At 34.2% G+C, this 18,754-nt stretch overlaps 1 protein-coding gene across 1 annotated transcript; it reads left to right on the plus strand.

The window, feature by feature from the left end:
* Positions 1 to 12,559: 12,559 nt before the first annotated feature.
* Positions 12,560 to 18,539, plus strand: HO133_002611 (uncharacterized protein; the record flags this gene model as incomplete). The annotated part of the gene is made up of 4 exons (XM_037293536.1): positions 12,560 to 14,761; positions 14,819 to 16,935; positions 17,638 to 18,113; positions 18,238 to 18,539. 4 exons carry the CDS (start codon positions 12,560 to 12,562, stop codon positions 18,537 to 18,539), a joined length of 5,097 nt encoding a protein of 1,698 aa, XP_037150365.1.
* Between the last annotated feature and the right edge of the window lie 215 nt (positions 18,540 to 18,754).

The raw sequence follows: 18,754 nt of genomic DNA on the forward strand, positions 1-18,754 counted from the left end.
AGATAGATAAATCTAGTAGTTTTAGACTAAGTAATTATCTAACTAATTATAAAGAGATTAGTCGATATCGATATACTCTTAATATCTCGAAATCTCGTAGAGTAAGTAATAGTAGAGATAGGGGCGAAATAGAGATCCTAGACGAGTTTTAGTCTTACGTCTTCTATTATTATTCTAATATCTTCTCTTAATTAATATAAAATCGCTAATAAAGATTCTTAATAGATAGAGAGCGTTATATATATAATATATAAAGTTATAGCGAATTTAAAGATAAGTATCTTTTATATAAATCGTTATATATAAGATAAGGCTAGCTATAGTATATAGATAATCGACGATATAGAAATATATATCTTAATATTAATATAGATAAATTTAAATAAGAATTTAAAGAATTTATAATATATTAAATATAGATAAAAATAGAGCGGAGAAGATAGGCGTAAAAATAGCGATTTTGACTGAGCTTTCCCGTAGAGAGTTACTATAAATATCGAATATTATCTCTATCGAGTAAAATAAAAAGATCTCTAGTACTTCGATACTATAAAGGTATATAAAAGTCGAGAAAAATAATAGATCTTCGTGTTAAGTATTGAAGTTTGGCTATAACTCTTATATTTCTTTATAAGAGTTTATAATACTTATTTCTTAACTAATTAAATCGTCGTAAAGACTATAAATACTTCGAGTATAACTCTTTTCGAATAAAAGAAAGTTCGCCGAGGGTGTATTAGCCGATAATAGACTTTTTGCGAGAAACGAAGCGAAGAAGAATTTCTTATATTCGATATAGGGGACTCGTTTTTTAATAAATTAGACTATCGTTAATAATATAGACTATTTAATATAGATTCTTTCGAATAATATAGATATTTAATAATTTAAATATATAATAAGACTTCTATATAATAGAAATATCTAGCGTTTTCTTTATTAGACTCGATCGCTTACTTCGAGTAGAAAGTAAAAAACTTATTAATTCTCTTCGCCGAAGAATATATAAAGAAGTCTTATTATAATATTAGAATTAGTATAAATACGATATTAATATAAATAAGATAGAACGAGAATAATAAGACTATCGAATTATATATATGAGAAGAAGATATAATATAATAGAGGATATCTTCGCTAAGGCTCGCTAGCTATAGGACTAAGTAGTATATTAAGAATACGCTCGTAATAAATTACTTATAACTTTTTATTAAGCTATTTATTATACTTCTTAAAATAATTTTTTTATTAAATAAAATAATCTTTTTATATTTTTATATATACTTTTTATATATAAATTTTATTAAATACTCTTCGTTATTTTTTATTAGTTTAGAAATAGAATATTTAAAGATATCTAGATCTTTTAATCTTCGTTTATATAATTCTAATAATACTATATAAAAGATAAAATAAATTTAATAAATAGACGATAACTATAATTAATACGCTTATATTTTAATATACTTTTAAATATAAAATAAATTACTTAACTTATTAAAAAGCTTTTTATTTAATCTCTTTTATTTTAAATTCTTTATAAAAAGTATAATAAGATTATTATAATTAAATCTTTATACTTTATAATCTTTATTATAAAACTTTAATTATATTTTCTATACGCTTTATTAATATCTTATAAGCTTTTATTAAATTATATTAATTTCTTTAATATATTCTTTTATTATAAATACTTCTTTTTTAATAACGCTATTCTTAATAGTTAATTTTAATTTTAATTAATATTTATATATAATAAAGAATAAGTTATAATTAATTATTAATTATTTACTTTAATAATATATAAATTTCGCGATTAATAAAAGCTCTATATAATTATCTTATTATTTTATATAATATATTTTAAAATTTAATTTTATTATTTTATTATTTTATTAATTTATAAATAAAAAATAATAATTAATTTAAATTTTATTTATAATTAATAGTAAATCTTTAATTAAAATAAATTTTTAATTTAAAAGAATATCTTCTAATACTTTATATTAAAAAATAATTTTCTCTATAAATAACTCTTTTAATTATATAATATTAATTATCTTATTAATAGATATATATTTTAATACTTTAGTATATTAATTAATTATTATAAGAATTAAGTTATAAATATAATCTTTATATTTACTAGAAAAAAGATTTATAATTACTTTTTTTATAATTTTTTTTATAATTTTATTAATAAAAAAAGTATATTTAGTTTATTATAGAGATAAAAATATTTTATCTTTATATACTAATAAATATTATAAATATTAATAATATTTTCTACTTATTAGCTTAAATATCTTATTAATATTAAAATACTTAATTATAAAATCGTTATAATTTTTTAAATTAAGTCTTCTTTAGAAATATATAATTTATTATTATATCTTAATAATCTCTAGTTATTTTAAATTTAATTAATAATACTTTATATTCGCTTACTTAATACTTTATTAACTTTACGCTATTTAATAAGAGTATTCTCTTATTAAAATATCTTTATAAATTTATAAATAGATTTATTATTTATATTATATATTATTTCGCTAATTATTAATACTTTAATAATTAAATATAAAATAAATTATTTATAATTAATAGTTTTAATAATAGAGTTAAGTCGCTTATTAATTATATTATAAATATATGAGTAAAGGCCTATAAATTAAGTTTATAATTTTTTTTTAATTAAAGCTATTCGACTATCGAGCGATCTTTAATAAGCGAACTTTAATAAGCGATATTTAAATTCCTTACGCTTTAATAATTATAAGACTAAATTTAAAAATTTATTTTTATCTAAAAGCCTATATTTCGTTCTATAATTTAAAAAAAAATCTTAAAATTTTAATAGAAAATAAAAAAGTTATTTTATATATTAATAACGTATATTTATTTTTTTAATAATTACGAACGCTAATTTATTAGTATATATAAAAGAATAAGATAGAGTTAAATTAGAAAATCTTAAATTTATATATATAGCTAATTATTAATTCAAGTTCGCTACGCTCTTTAATTAGATTAACTAAGTTAGCCCGATAGCCCTCTTATATCTTTCTTATTAAAAATTTATATATAGAAGTTTTATACTTTAAAGTACTTAGCTTACGATATATATAATTACTTTATAATTTCTTAAATTATAAAGCTCGCTTTACACTTTCTAACGCTATAAAAATTATAAAGTTTAGTCTACTATTAGTAAATTAAATAGATATTTAAATATAATAATTATAATAGTCACGTTCGAAATCGAATAATAATCCTTTCATCTATTTATATAATTATTCTTCTTTTATTATTCTATTAATTCTATTAATTTTATTAATATAAATATAATCGTCTTCGATATCTCTCGTTTAAAGGTTACTTAATATCTAAAGCACGTATATCTCTTTACTCGCCTCTTAAAACTTCTACTAACGCTCTTAGGCGATACTATCTTCTAAAACGCGTCTTTCTCTCTAATTAATTTTTTATTACTCTATTTTAAAGTCTCTTAACGCGTATTAGATTTTAAATATCGTTAAGAAGAAACTTCTAAACGAGAGAAAGACGATATAGAAGATTCTCTATTGGGAGACTTATTATTAGACTTCTTTAATAATAATCTTTTTAATAGTTTACGTTCTTTTAATCTATCTTTTAATTCTTATTTAGATTCTACTTAATCTTTAATAAAACTCGCTAGCTATATCACGCGTTATTTATATATTATCTACTTATAAACGCGTTAAAAGACTCTTAAAAAGAGCTTAGACGGATTTATAGCTATTATCCTTCTCTATATACTTCTCTTAAGTTAGCGATACTCGACTAGTCGCTTAATTAATACTATTTACTCTATTAGCTTAATAATTTACTTAGTTAGATCGTTAATTAATTACTTAATTATTTACTTAATTAGCTACTTAGCTAGCTACTTAATTTAATACTCTATAAAAGAAGAAATAAGAGAAGAAACTATAATAGATAAATGCGAAGAATACTACGAAGAAACTAAGTAATAATAAGATTACTATTATTAAGAATACGACTTAGCTCTTTAAGATTTTACATTATATACTCTTTATAATTTTATATTAAATTATTACTTAATAAGTAAAGAATATTACTATAACTTAGTTTATTATTTCTACTATATTAAAGAGTAAAAGAAGAAATTATAATAAGTAAATACGAAGAATATTACGGAGAATACTATAGAGAATATTACGAAGAAATTAAGCGATAATAAGATTACTATTATTAAGAATACGGCTTAGCTCTTTAAGATTCTACGTTATATATTCTTTATGAAATAATTCTTTCATCTATTTATATAATTATATTTCTTCTATAATTCTATTAATCTATTAACTAAGAGAAGAAGTAAGAGAAGTAATTATAATAGGTAAATGCGGAGAATACTACGGAGAAATTAAGCGATAATAAGATTACTATCGTTAAGAACACGGCTCAGCTCTTTAAGATCCCACGTTATATACTCTCTACGATTTCATATTAAATTATTACTTAATAAGCGGAGAATACTATTATAACTTAATCTATTATCTCTATTATATTAATATAATATATTACTATAATAACGTTATAAGAGAAGAATCTACTACGACGATTATAGTTAATTAGATCTCTATAGAAGAAATATCGAACGATATATATTTAAACGAATTAAAATCGTTCGATATCTTACTCTAATAGCTATTTTATTATTTGAAAGATTTTACTATAATAGAAGATAATATGAAATTTACACTACTAATTAATATATTATCTTTATTTCTTTTTAATATTTTAATACTTCTTATTATAAGAATATAGTCTTTCTCTATTTTTTATAGATAATTATTACGAATTAATTCTTTATACTCGATATATCTTTCTAATTAGATCTTAGCGCGTCTCTCTTCGTATATATATATTTATATATTATATAGTAGATTAAATTAATTTTATAGTAGTAAAAGTAGATTAAAAACGTATAGTAAGCGATTAGAGTTTGATTTAACTTAGAGCTAGGGCTAAAATTTAATTTAACTTAGAAAAATTCAACTTTATAAATTTAATTCATAGGTCTTTACTTATTTACTTATAATAACTTAGTCGATCTAGTTAAAAAGCGTATAGAACTCGAATTTATAATTAATTATATATATAAATTTAAGATTTTATAGCTTAATTCTATCTTATTATATTATATAAGTAAAGGCCTATAAATTAAATTTATAGAGTTAAATTTTTCTAAGTTAAATCGAATTTTAGCTTTAGTTCTAAGTTAAATCGAACTCTAATCGCTTATTATATATTTTTAATCTATTTCTATTACTATAAAATTAATTTAATCTATATAATATATAGATATATATATATAAAGAGAGACGCGCTAAGATCTAATTAGAAAGATATATTAAGTATAAAAAATTAATCTATAATAATTACCTATAAAAAATAGAGAAAGACTATATCCTTATAATAAAAAGTATCAAAATATCGGAAAGAAATAGAGACAATATACTAATTAGTGATATAAATCCCACATTATCTCCTACCGCAGTGAAATCTTTCAAATAATAAAATAGCTATCAGAGTAAGATATCGAACGATTTTAATTCGTCTAAATATGTATCGTCCGATGTTCCTCCTGTAGAGGCCGCAGTGATATACTATATTAATGCAGTAGAGATAACAGGCCAAGTTGCAGTGGTGTTCTCCGCTTGCTAAGTAATGATTTGATATGGAACTGTGGAGAGCATATGACGTGGGATCTTGAAGAGCTGAGCCGTGTTCTTGACGATGGTGGCCTTGTTGCCGCTTTGTTTCTCCGTAGTATTCTCCGCATTTGCCTATTATAGTTCCTTCTCTTACTTCTTCTCTTATAAAGTATTAAACTAAGTGACTAGCTAAGTGACTAATTGAGTGAATAATTAATATAACGTGAGATCTTGAAGAGCTAAGTCGTGTTCTTGACGATGGTAGCCTTATTACCACTTGATTTCTTTATAGTATTCTCCGCATTTGCCTATTATAGTTCCTTCTCTTACTCCTTAATATAGTAGGGATAATAGACTAAGTTATAGTAGTATTCTCCGTTTACTGAGTAATAATGTAATATAGAATCGTGGAGAGTATATGATGTGACTCTTAAAGAGCTAAGCCGTGTTCTTGACGATGGTAGCCTTATTGCCGCTTGGTTTCTCCGTAGTGTTCTCCGCATTTGCCTATTGTAGTTTCTTCTCTTGCTTCTTCTCTTGTAAAGTATTAGACTGAGTGGCTAGCTAAGTGGCTGATTGAGTGGATAACTGATATAATATGGAATCTTAGAGAGCTGAGCCGTGTTCTTGACGATGGTGGCCTTATTGCCGCTTGGTTTCTTCGTAGTGTTCTCCGCATTTGCCTGTTGTAGTTCCTTCTCTTACTTCTTCTCTTGTAGAATATTAGACTGAGTGGCTAGCTGAGTGGCTGACTAAGTGGATGACTAATATGACGTGGGATCTTGGAGAGCTGAGCCGTGTTCTTGACGATGGTGGCCTTGTTGCCGCTTGGTTTCTCCGCAGTGTTCTCCGCATTTGCCTGTTGTAGTTCCTCCTCTTGCTCCTCCTCTTATAGAGTATTAGACTGAGTGGCTAGCTGAGTAGCTGACTGAGTGGATAACTGATATAACGTGGGATCTTGGAGAGCTGAGCCGTGTTCTTAACGATGGTGGCCTTGTTGCCGCTTGGTTTCTCCGCAGTATTCTCCGCATTTGCCTATTATAGTTCCTCCTCTTACTTCTTAATGCAGTGGGGATGATAGGTTAAATTATAGTGATATTCTCCGTTTACTGAGTGATGATTTGATGTGGAATCGTGGAGAGTATATAACGTGGGATCTTGGAGAGCTGAGCCGTGTTCTTGGTGCTGGGGGCCTTGTTGCCGCTTGGTTCCTCCGCAGTATTCTCCATAGTATTCTCCGCAGTGTTCTCCGCATTTATCTATTGTAGTTTCTTCTCTTACTTCTTAATATAGTGGGGATAATAGATTAAATTATAGTGATATTCTTAGCTTATTAAGTAATAATTTAATATAAAATCGTAGAGAGTATATAACGTGGGATCTTAGAGAGCTAAGCCGTATTCTTAACGATAGTAATCTTATTATCACTTAGTTTCTCCGTAATATTCTTCGTAATATTCTCTATAGTATTCTCCGTATTTATCTATTATAATTCCTTCTCTTACTTCTTCTTTTATAGAGTATTAGACTAAGTAGCTAGCTAAATAGAGACTCTTTTTAAAGACTTTTTAACGCGTTTATAAGTAGTAATAGATAGCTATTAAACTCGCTTACGGCCTTAATTTTTAGTAGTAGCGAATTCGTCGAGAAATAATTTAAAAATAATATTTAGAATCTAATATACGTTAAGAGACTTTAAAATAGAGTAATAAATAATAGATAGAGGAGAAAGATATATCTTAAAAAGGCGTTAGTAAGAGCTTTAAGAGGCGGATAAAAGAGATATATATATTTAAAATATTAAGTAACCTTTAGACGAGAGGTATCGAAGACGATTATATTTATATTAATGAAATTAATAGAATTAATAGAATTAATAGAATTAATAGAATAGTAAAAGAAGAATAATTATATAAATAGATGAAAGAATTATTATTCGATCTCGGACGCGTCTAATATAACTATTATAACTACTATATTTAAATATTTATTTAATTTATTAATAGTAGACTAAACTTTATAATTTTTATAGCGTTAGAAAGCGTAAAGCGAGCTTTATAATTTAAGAAATTATAAAGTAACTATATATATCGTAAGCTAAGTACTTTAAAGTATAAAACTTCTATATATAAATTTTTAATAAGAAAAACGTAAGAGAATTATCGAATTAACTTAATCGATCTAATTAAAAAGCGTATAGAACTCGAATTAATAATTAACTATATATATAAATTTAAGATTTTTAAGCTTAGCTCTATCTTATTCTATTATATATACTAATATATTAAATAAAAATATCTTACTTAAGCTTTCTTTTATTAAAAATTAAAGATTTCTAATATTTATAATATTATAATTTATAGCTATCGATAGTAATATCTTTTTTTAAATTACGATATTAAAATATAGAGTTTAAGCTCGCTATCTTTATAATATATTTTAAAATTACTTTTATTTTATAGAGTAGCGTAAATTCTTAATTAGCGTTTAATTAATCTTTTTCTATTAATCTTATTTTTATTATATACGTTATTTAAACTAATAATAATATAATTTTATAATTATAGCTAATTATCTAATATCTTTATTAAAATAAATTATTTATTATAACTATCGTTAATAGTTCTTAATAATAATATTTAATATATCTTATTATCGCTAAATCTTACTACTATATTCGAGATTTTTATTATTTAAGTTTATATTAATATAGTCTTATTAACTTATCTAGCTATTTACTATTTATATAAAAATAAGCTATATATTCTAACTATCGTTAAATATAATTCTTAAAAATATATAATATATATCGTTATCGCTATATCTCGTCGACTAGTCGAGATTCTCTACTTACTTATTTTTTTATTTACTTACTTATCTACTCGCTTATCTACTCGCTTATCTATTTACTTACTTACTTATTTACTTATTTAATTACTTACTTACTTACTTATTTATTTTATTAATAAATTTAATATTTTAAAGTATAAAAAAGAAGTTTAAAGATTTATTTAAGAGTAAATTAATAGAGATCTAGTAAATTCTAAGTATATATATATAGATTAGCTATAAATTAAAATAAATTATATACTTATAATATAAACTCTTATAGTTATAAGAAATTAAATATTAAGTTATTTTTTTTTTTTTTTTTTAAGAGAGTTTTAATAAATTTAAATTTACTTATAATAAAATATAATATAGCTTATAATTAGTTACTAGTTATAATATTTCTAATATTTCTAATAGATATTCTATTATATTATACGAGTAAAGATCTATAAATTAAAATTATAATTTTTTTTAATTAAGACTATCGAGTAAATTTAATAAGCGATCTTTAATAAGCGATTTTTAATAAGCGATATTTAAGTATCTGTTATAGATTTAGTATATTTTAGAGAATTCTTACTATTTAGATAGAGGTTTACGCTCTTTTAACGCTACGATTAGCGATAAAGCACGTTTTCCGTAATAATAATAGCAATACCAGTTCGATTCTGAATGTGACTCGGATAGTCTAAATAGGTTACTTAACTACACTCGGATTTGATGGAGACTTATAACTTTTATGCCTTTCTAAAGCTATACGTACCAGGCTGCAAGTAGCTTACGGGGTCACACCCGAGGAGTTTCTAAATACGATATACGTGTAGGTCAGCGTATGAGGATATACGCCATTTTTCAAAGTGTGTAATTATTACGGATTTAGTATACTTTAGAAGATTCTTACCGTTCAGATAGGGGTCCACGCTCTTTTGGCGCTGCGGTTAGCGATAAAGCACGTTTTCCGTAACAGTATCTTATCTTTTAATAATTATAAGACTAAATTTAACTATTTTTAAAGTATTAAAAAGCGTAAGTTACGAATTATAATTTGAAAATAATAATCTAAAATTTTAATAGAAAATAGTAAAGTTATTAAGAGGTTAAAAGTAGAATAAGAGATATTTTAATAATTACGAACGCTAATATATTTATTCGTAATAATTTAATCGATATAATTAAAGAGCTTAGATCTAATAAATTTATAATTAATTATATATATAAATTTAAAATTTTATAACTTAACTCTATCTTATTCTTTTATATATATTAATAGTTTAAATAAAATATCGTATATTATTTAAATATATATCTCGTTAAAATAAAAGTAGATTATATATAAGCTCTTAGTAAAAATATCTACTATATTAAATCTATAGACGACTATTATAATACTATAGAATTAGTTATTAAAATAGACTATAATAGTAAATTATTAAAATAAATAATAGTAATAGCTATAATAGTTATAATAGTTATATTTAGATTTAAATTTTAATAGTACGTAAAAAAAAAAAAAAAAAAAAAATATGAATAAAAAGGATTTGCCTCAAATGGAACATCGTAATAGCCGACTTTCTTTGTCACTTGATAACTCATCTGCGCCGAACGTCGGTACTGACCCATCTATATAGCAGTCACGAGCCCAGTTTGAGTTTTAAAGGACATCTGATACGCTTCTATTTGACAAAATAACCCGCTCACTGTCAAGCCGTTTACGATGCGATTCAACGCTGTCCCTCTGGACCTTCTCACTTGCAGCCCTCTTGTCCTTTCAGAAGATAAGCTGACCTTGTCAACTTGCTCTTGTTGACTACAGCTGTCGAGGCGATGAATATTTCTCTATTGGTGGATTGGTGGCATATGCTGTGCGCAAGAAACCTTGTCAAGCATCTCAATCCTGAATGATGTAGGCTAGCTCACTAACCGCTAACTGAGCATACGTCGCTATAGCAATACAAATTTCTTCTCACATCATCACTTTTCCATAGAAATACTGTCCCTGTTCAAACTACAAACTTCTGTACCGCTCTTGATCTCCAAATTCGTGTCACGAAAACACCAGGAGTGCTAGTGGGTGGATGAGCGATCAGAAAGACTGTTATACACAGAGGGATAGACACTGCAAAGTAAAGCCCAAAGATTCTCCCGCCTAGCGCAATAGTATCATTCATACTGAAGAGACCTGACACAAATGTCAAAGGTATAAAACTCAGGGCTAGATAAGTTAAGCGTGAGATATTTCTGGTCTCTGTGAGCGACCGTCTGCAATCAATTGTCTGAATCAGTGAAGTACTGATGGACACAAGAGCTTCCAGCCGGCGACTGTAGGTGTCAATGCTCAAAGCAATCTGCTTGTAGTCTTCTGTTAATAGGGCGCTGTATTCCATGTCGTCGTCCTTAGCCATGCGGTATCTGAGAAATTCGATGGTATACCGAATTTTATCAGCTGTTGCCATGCTGCGACGGGCCCATTGCTGAAGAGTGTATACGTCGGCATTGAGTGTTGTGATCTGTCCGAGTGCAGCTAGGGCAGTGCTGGGGGAGTACTCATATTGCTTGATGCTATGATACATCAACTCCAAATACGTCATCCACTCCGCAGCGATCATTCTTAAAGGATAAATTGATAAGGAAAATAAGGTTGGACAGTTCACATCGAATCCCTGAGGCTGTTCAATGCCCCAATAGAAGATGATAGATTCTAGTGGGGAAGACCGTCTTTGGCCAGATTCAGAATCAATGTTGTCAGAGAACGAGGGATCTGAGAGGAAATCCTGGAATCCGCCTTGAAACAGCCGTGTCTGAAGTGTGAGGGTACTCGTACTTGCTTTCTCATTGTCCCGATGTCTTAATATGTAAGAATTGCTTATAGGAGGGTCGACAAGAACTAGTCCTATTCAAATATAAGTCTTCGTGTTAAAATACCTCTGTGACAGATGAGACCTCTCTTACCTAGCCAGAGCCCATCTTTTCCCTCGGTCTTCAAGGTTGAACAGCAATGCCGTGCGAGTCCGACATTAATTCCCTTGAGTTGTGGTAGTATCTTCACTTTTCGTGGTACGTTCATATCTCGAAGCAACACTTGCTTGGATTCCACGTTCTCAAATTCAATCACGCGGTGGTAGTGAAGATTCAGAAAGTTTTGAGACCTCGTTGTAGACGGTAAAGTGGTCGTTGAGGGTCTTGTTGTCGCTATATCGATTTGAAAGGTATCAATGTGGGATGCGAAGAACAAAGGGTCGATATCTAGCAAGGAGCCAAGCGTCTCGATGACATCGCTGGACAGATCCTCAACGATCAGAAGCCGGCCACAGAGATCGTCTCTTTCTTTGGCTGTGTTACGTAACAGTGACGTAAGATCGTCAAGGTCAAGGCTCTGACGACTTGGCGAACCAGGTGCAGAGGAGAATCCTAGACAGATAATGCGACAAGCGTATTGGCTAACGGTGTCACTTTGGAGGAATCGACACAAATCTTGAAGACATGGATTCCGTTGTGTCCGTGCTGCGACAAAGGATTTGTATGACCTGGTTTGGTCCTGGTTGCTAGTTTTACTCATGCCTGAAGCTTACTTCTGCGAACGTGCTCGAAGTCCTGATGAAATTTAGATTGAGGTTGAGAATGATGTGAGATACTCTGGAATTTGATTCTTTTATGTGATTTCTGCAGTCAAAAGCCTCCTGTATCTTTCACAGCCCTGCACTGCCCCGCCTTGCCCCGCCTTGCCCCGCCTTGCCCCGCCTTGCCCCGTCAATTTCGCTTCACTTTTCGATGCCCCGTTAATTTCCAATCATAGAGCCACTCAATTCTTACCTTCATGCACTTTGGTGCCCAAGCATCATCTTGTAAGCCTGAATAGTTGGGGCGTATCTCGAGGCTTCGCTTTTCCTCCTTGCGATCTTAAAATTTATCTCTTGTTCGGTCAGCTTCCATGCTTATCCATTGCTGACATTGCTGTTGGAAATGATCTATACGTATCACTGTGCTCGCCGCTGCCAACAAGCCTAATGGGAGCGATTTCCGACTTCGTCGCGGCCTTTAGTCGTGACGCCGAGAAATATAAGACTTTAGAAAAAGAAGTGAGCGCACGTTGTGAAGAAGCACTATGCGGCATAGAATTTTTGTGGCAATCTCGGGTGAAGGCAGCCGAATCGCTGGAGAAGAAACTAACAGGTCGCATCGATGAGTACAGGGATGAATCCGAGAATATCGCTGATATCAAGGATTTGGTAGCTGGAAGGATCATCTTGGCCTGCTGGCTCGATTTCAAGCACGTTGAAAAGACTCTGAGCCAGATCTTCAACGTCAGAGGTCAAATTCAACATCCAAAGCATGGGCGGAATGCAGTAAGCTTCAGGGCACGGTTCCGCGGTTATGATGGACTCCATTTCCATGTGACACTGCAAGGTCTCTCAGATCAGCAATCATGGAACCCGATCATTGAAATCCAAGTGATGTCCGCTTTCATGTGGGGGTTTATGACATTGGAACATGATATTGAATACAAGAAATTACACGGAGAGCCCGACGAGGATCTGCTCTCATATCTGAATTTGCTCAAAGGAGTTGCAAATCTAGGAGAGATAGGCCTCCAGATGTATGACAAGCAATTCTTCCCCGTCGCGAAGCTCTCCTCTCCACAGGGTGTCAATCCAGACTTGCAAAAAACAATACGGACTGTAGTAGCTGACGTGGGGCTTGATGAAAACGATAAACAGTGCCTACGCGATTTACGATCTACAGATCCTCGACTCGACAAGGAGAGAATCGAGCACAGCAAAGACCGTCTGCTAGAAGGTTCCTGTTCCTGGATTTTTACAGACTCAGCTTTTGATGATTGGTGGAATCGTGATGACTCCCGGTTGCTTTGGATACATGGTGATCCAGGCAAGGGAAAAACCATGATGATGATAGCACTCATTTCCGAGGTGTCAAAAAGGCTGGACGATCGGCCTGGATCCAATGTGCTGGCGTATTTCTTTTGCCAGAACACCAGTAAGGATCTCAACACTACGGTTTCAGTCCTCAGGGGGTTGATCTATCACCTTGTCGATCAGGAAAGGAAGCTCATCCGTCACGTACGGAAAAGTTATGACATCGCAGGAAGACCACTGTTTGAAGATGGAAATGCACTGAATGCCTTGCGGATGGTGTTCTCGGATATTTTAAAGGACCCGAGCCTCGGAAATGTCTACTTCATGGTAGATGCTCTCGACGAGTGTGATCCTGAGATACTTGAACTTTTGAAGTCCGAAGTATCGCCCAAAATCAAATGGCTCACCACGAGCCGCAACGAGCCAGCTTTCATAGAGCGGCTTGGGCGTGACCACCGACTGCACACCAGTCTTGAGCTAAATTCATTGCATGTCGCTCGTGCTGTCGCGAATTTCATTGACTACAAAATCGATGAATTGGCAGGTTGGAAGTCGTACACCAGCGAGCTGCAGGTCTTTCTTCGGAAGTCGCTGCTTGAAAAGGCAGAAGGAACTTTCCTTTGGGTGGCTTTGGTTTGTAAGGAGCTGAGCAAGGTACGGCCGCAAAGAGCGAAGTCCTGGCTTGAAAAGACCCCATCAGGACTGGAAACACTCTACGAAAGGATGCTTAATCAGATCCTTCATCAGAAAGACAAACATGATATCAAACTCTGTCGACGGATCCTTTGCTCAATCACTTTTGCTTTTAGGCCGTTACGTTTGGGAGAAATCGTCGTCTTTGCTAGCATCCCGGAGTCAGAATTAGAGGATCTAGTGAGTGGCTGCGGTTCTTTCATCACAGTCCGGGAAGGGACAGCATATTTGGTACATCAATCGGCAAAAGACTACTTGAGCGACGGAAAAAGAAAAGGTGTTTTCCATTCGGGACAGGAAAATGAACATGCCAAGACAGCCCGTCTCTGCTTAGAGGTTATGTCGAACACATTGAAGAAGGATATATGCGATCTCAAAATGCCAGGAGTTTGTCTCAGCGACGTTAATGAGAGCAGAATAGGAGCTCATATTCCATTCCACGCGCAATATGCATGTCTTTACTGGGTTGACCACCTCCAGCAAGTTAGCCCTACTAAGCAGGAGACACTTTTTCTGCGCGAAGGTTGCCAGGTCTACACGTTCTTCGAATGCCACTTTCTCCATTGGCTTGAAACGCTTAGTCTCATGAGCAAGGTGTCTGAAGCTGTAATTGCGATGACATCACTATGCTCCATACCTGAGGTGAACGCTACTGAAATCGCTCTTCGAATTCTATATACTAATTTCGCCCATTTCTAGTCCCGAATGAGCACCGAGTTGTTTTCCTTTGCGCAAGATGCATGGAGATTCATTCTAGAATTCAGATCCGTTATGGAAATCGCACCGCTGCAACTCTATAACTCTGCTTCTATTTTCAGCCCAGAAACAAGTATAGTCAGGCGTCTTTTTTCCAATCAGATGCCAAAGTGGATTGATACTGCATCGAAGGCTGAGAAGAACTGGACGACTTGTTTACAAACGCTTGAAGGTCATTCGGATAGGATCAATGCGGTGAGCTTCTCGGCTGACGGAAAGTTGTTGGCCTCTGCATCTAATGATGGAACCGTCATACTTTGGAATCCTATCACAGGAGTCTTGCAGCGCACACTCAAGGCAAGAAGGTCGATCTTCGCGTTGGTCAGGCATCTTTCAGAGCCCGTTTCCACCGTAGCGTTCTCGCCTGACGGTCAGTTGATAGCCAGTAAGTCTTCCGAACGTATTGAAATTTGGAATCCAATCACAGGACAGTCCTGTGGCAGTCTTGAGACTGAACACTGGTCGAGTACGATGTCGTTTTCGCCTATTGGTCAGCTATTGGCATCCGACTCTTGGTTTGCTATCAAACTTTGGGAACCAATCACAAAAGAGTTGCGAGGCACATTGGAAGGTCATTCCAAACTTATTACTGCAATAAGTTTTTCGCCTGATGGGCAACTATTGGCCTCTGCGTCTTGTGACAAAACTATCAGGCTTTGGAATCCAATCACAGTAGATTCGCGATGCATACTTGGAAGTCATGAGGAGCAGGTCAACGCAGTAGTCTTTTCACCTAACGGGCACCTGCTAGCCTCCGCATCTGAAGACAAAACCATAAAACTTTGGAATCCGATTGAAGAGAAACTACTGTATACGTTCGAAGGCCATTCAAGCGGGGTTAACAGGGTAGTTTTCTCGCCTAACGGGCCGCTGCTGGCCTCGGCATCGAATGATAGTACCGTCAGACTTTGGGATTCAGACAAGAAAGAATCACGGGGTGTGTTTGACGGTCATTCGAGCCCGGTTAACATGGTAGTCTTTTCGCCTAAAGGGCACCTGCTAGCCTCCGCATCTGATGACAAAACCATAAAACTTTGGGATCCGGTCAAAAAGTTACGGGGATCGTTGGAAGGTCACTTAAGCCGGGTCGAGGCAGCAGTTTTCTCGGTTGATGGGCTCTTGGCCTCTGCATCTCGTGATAATACTGTTAGACTTTGGGATCGGATCATAGGAGACTCGCGAATCACATCTGATGATCCGATCATAGAAGACTCGCGAATCACATCTGATGTGAATCATTCGGATAAGGTTAACGCGGTAGTGTTTTCGCCTGATGGTCAACTAGTAGCCTCTGCCTCTGATGATAATACTATCAGGCTTTGGGATTCAACAGGAGAGTCGCGAAGCAAACTTGAAGGCCACAGCAATCCGGTCACCACGATAGCTTTCTCGCCTAATGGTCGGCTGTTGGCATCCGGATCTGGTGTTTTTTCACCTAATAATGAAGATTACACCATCAGGCTTTGGGATCCACTCACAGGAGAGTCGCGAGGCAAGCTTGAAGGCCACAGCAATCCGGTCAATACGATAGCTTTCTCGCCTGATGGTCAATTATTGGCGTCCGGAGATACTGGAGGTTTCTTCCAACATTTCAACGTCAGGCTTTGGAATCCATTCACAAGAGAGTCGCGACGCATACTTGAAGGTCATGAGGGAGAGGTCAGAGTGGTAACCTTTTCGCCTAATGGTGAATTGTTAGCTTCTGCATCTGGGTTAGACTCTCTTGGAGATCCTCATGGCCCACCTTATGATAACACACTCAAATTTTGGGATCCAATCACGGGAGCCCTACACGGTACGCTTGAGGGTCATTTGGAAAGTATTGTCAGAATAGTCTTTTCGCCTGACAGAAAAATTCTGGCCTCTGCATCTCTTGATGACATCGTCAGACTTTGGGACGTTGAGAAGAAGATCTTGCTTCATCAGATCCCACATCAGTACACCGGAAGAATGATCTTTAATGAGGATGGGTCGCGACTGGTATTAGATAGTAGAGTCTTCGAAATCTCGTCTACATCTTTGACTGACTTTCCTCAGGAGCGAACTTCAACAGATGGTTCGTATGCATTAAGCATCAATCATGAGTGGGTGTCCTGGAGAGGTCATAACATTCTTTGGCTTCCATTCAATCATCGTCCGAGCGCGTATGCATTCAGAGACAATACGCTTGTCATGGGAAGTTGGGGCGGTCGAATGACTTTCGTTGCATTTAGTACGACAGTTCTTCCGTTCTGAAGTTAGTGTAAGGGCCATGAGGTCTCTGGGCATGAGGCGGCCTGTCAGAAGTCCAGGGATCCAACATACATCTAGGCCAGATTCGGGAGACTATCCCTCTGGTGCAGCTGTGCGGCTATAGCAGTCGCATAGTAAGTTTTCTTGGCATGGGGGTGCACTCTCCCCTGCTAAATATGCTGCCTCTGAGGATTCCCACTTGGGTTCCTCAGGATTCAGTCTATCTAGTAACTAATATACGAGTTGCTCAGTCACGCATGCCTAGACCCCGTTACATTTCTGAATCCTTCAACTCTCGCTATCATCGACACGATAGTAAGGGGGACGTGCCCGTCTGACAACAAACTATCACTCTGTGACTCTCCTTGTCACTACCTACCTACCAATTGACGCCGGCGTCGAGCCAATCAATCGAATCATCAGCTACAAAGTCGTAATGGCTTCCTCAGCGGGAGCAAGACGACAACTTACCTCGAACCCCAGTGACAGCACTCTCGGGGAGACCGCTGGATCTGATGTCGTCGAACCAGTCGATACACGAACAATGCCGAAGAATACGCAGGATTCCAGGCCTATCGAGCCCGTCGACGACAGGCGTCGCTGAGCTTCGAGATACAAGGGACGGCAAAGAGACTCACTCCCAGTCTTAAGACAAAAGACCCGAAACCATACAGGGGCGAGACTCCGGAGGAACTGGACGACTTTCTATACGAATGCGAGCGACAGTTCGATGCTAAGGGTTTCACGACTGAAGAAGACCGCGAAGGCGAGACGCCAGCGGATCGAGTGCATCAGAAGGAAGACACGAAGAAGAAAGTTGCATACGCTACAGGCTTTCTCGTGGAAAGAGCTAAGACTGACTGGATGTCTTGGTTGCTGCAGTTCCCATTAGGAGCTGATTCGTGGACGCATTTTAAGACATTGCTACGCGAGTTCCTCGAAGGGGACAAAGAAGAAGCATATGCGGAAGGCAGTCAGAAATTGACAAATGCTAGACAGCGAAAGGGTGACTCCGTCAATGAATACTATGACTACACTTACAACTGCACATTCGTCTTAGGGCCCTAGACAAGGAACGATCATTCACCGATCAACGGTTCTTCGACTACTTCCGAGCACGACGGCTTCAGGAATACAGACAAAGCTAGACGAGCTGATTCCTGGGCCAAAGACCATGCATGAATTATTGCACCAAGTTCACCGTTATGAGAAGACGGCAAGAACTCACGCACAGAAGGATGGGAATAAAGATAAGTCTCGTTCTGAGGGGTCTACAAAACCCCAACACTTGAAGAAGGATAACAAGTCCGGTCGAGCAGCAAATCACGATCAAAAGAAGAATCGTGATGATAAGAAGGACTCAAGCACTAAAGCTCCCTTCGTTATGTGGAAAGACAAACTGTCTGACGACGTTCGAGACCGCCGCTGGTAAGATCAGGTGTGTTTCAAATGTGGTTTGCCGGGACACAAGACTCGTGACTGCACAGCTAAGGATCAAACATTGCATGACTCACAAGCATTGCTCGAAGCGGCAAAAAACAAGTAGGCACAGCAATGGCTCCGACCGCTGTGCCACTACGAGGGGCAACTATCACTACCCAATTCGTTGACGAATCCGAGCCAATGGATATCTCGTCGAATGAGGCT

Source organism: Letharia lupina (genome assembly GCF_014066315.1).
Source record: "Letharia lupina isolate WasteWater1 chromosome Unknown contig_15, whole genome shotgun sequence".
NCBI lineage: Eukaryota > Fungi > Ascomycota > Lecanoromycetes > Lecanorales > Parmeliaceae > Letharia > Letharia lupina.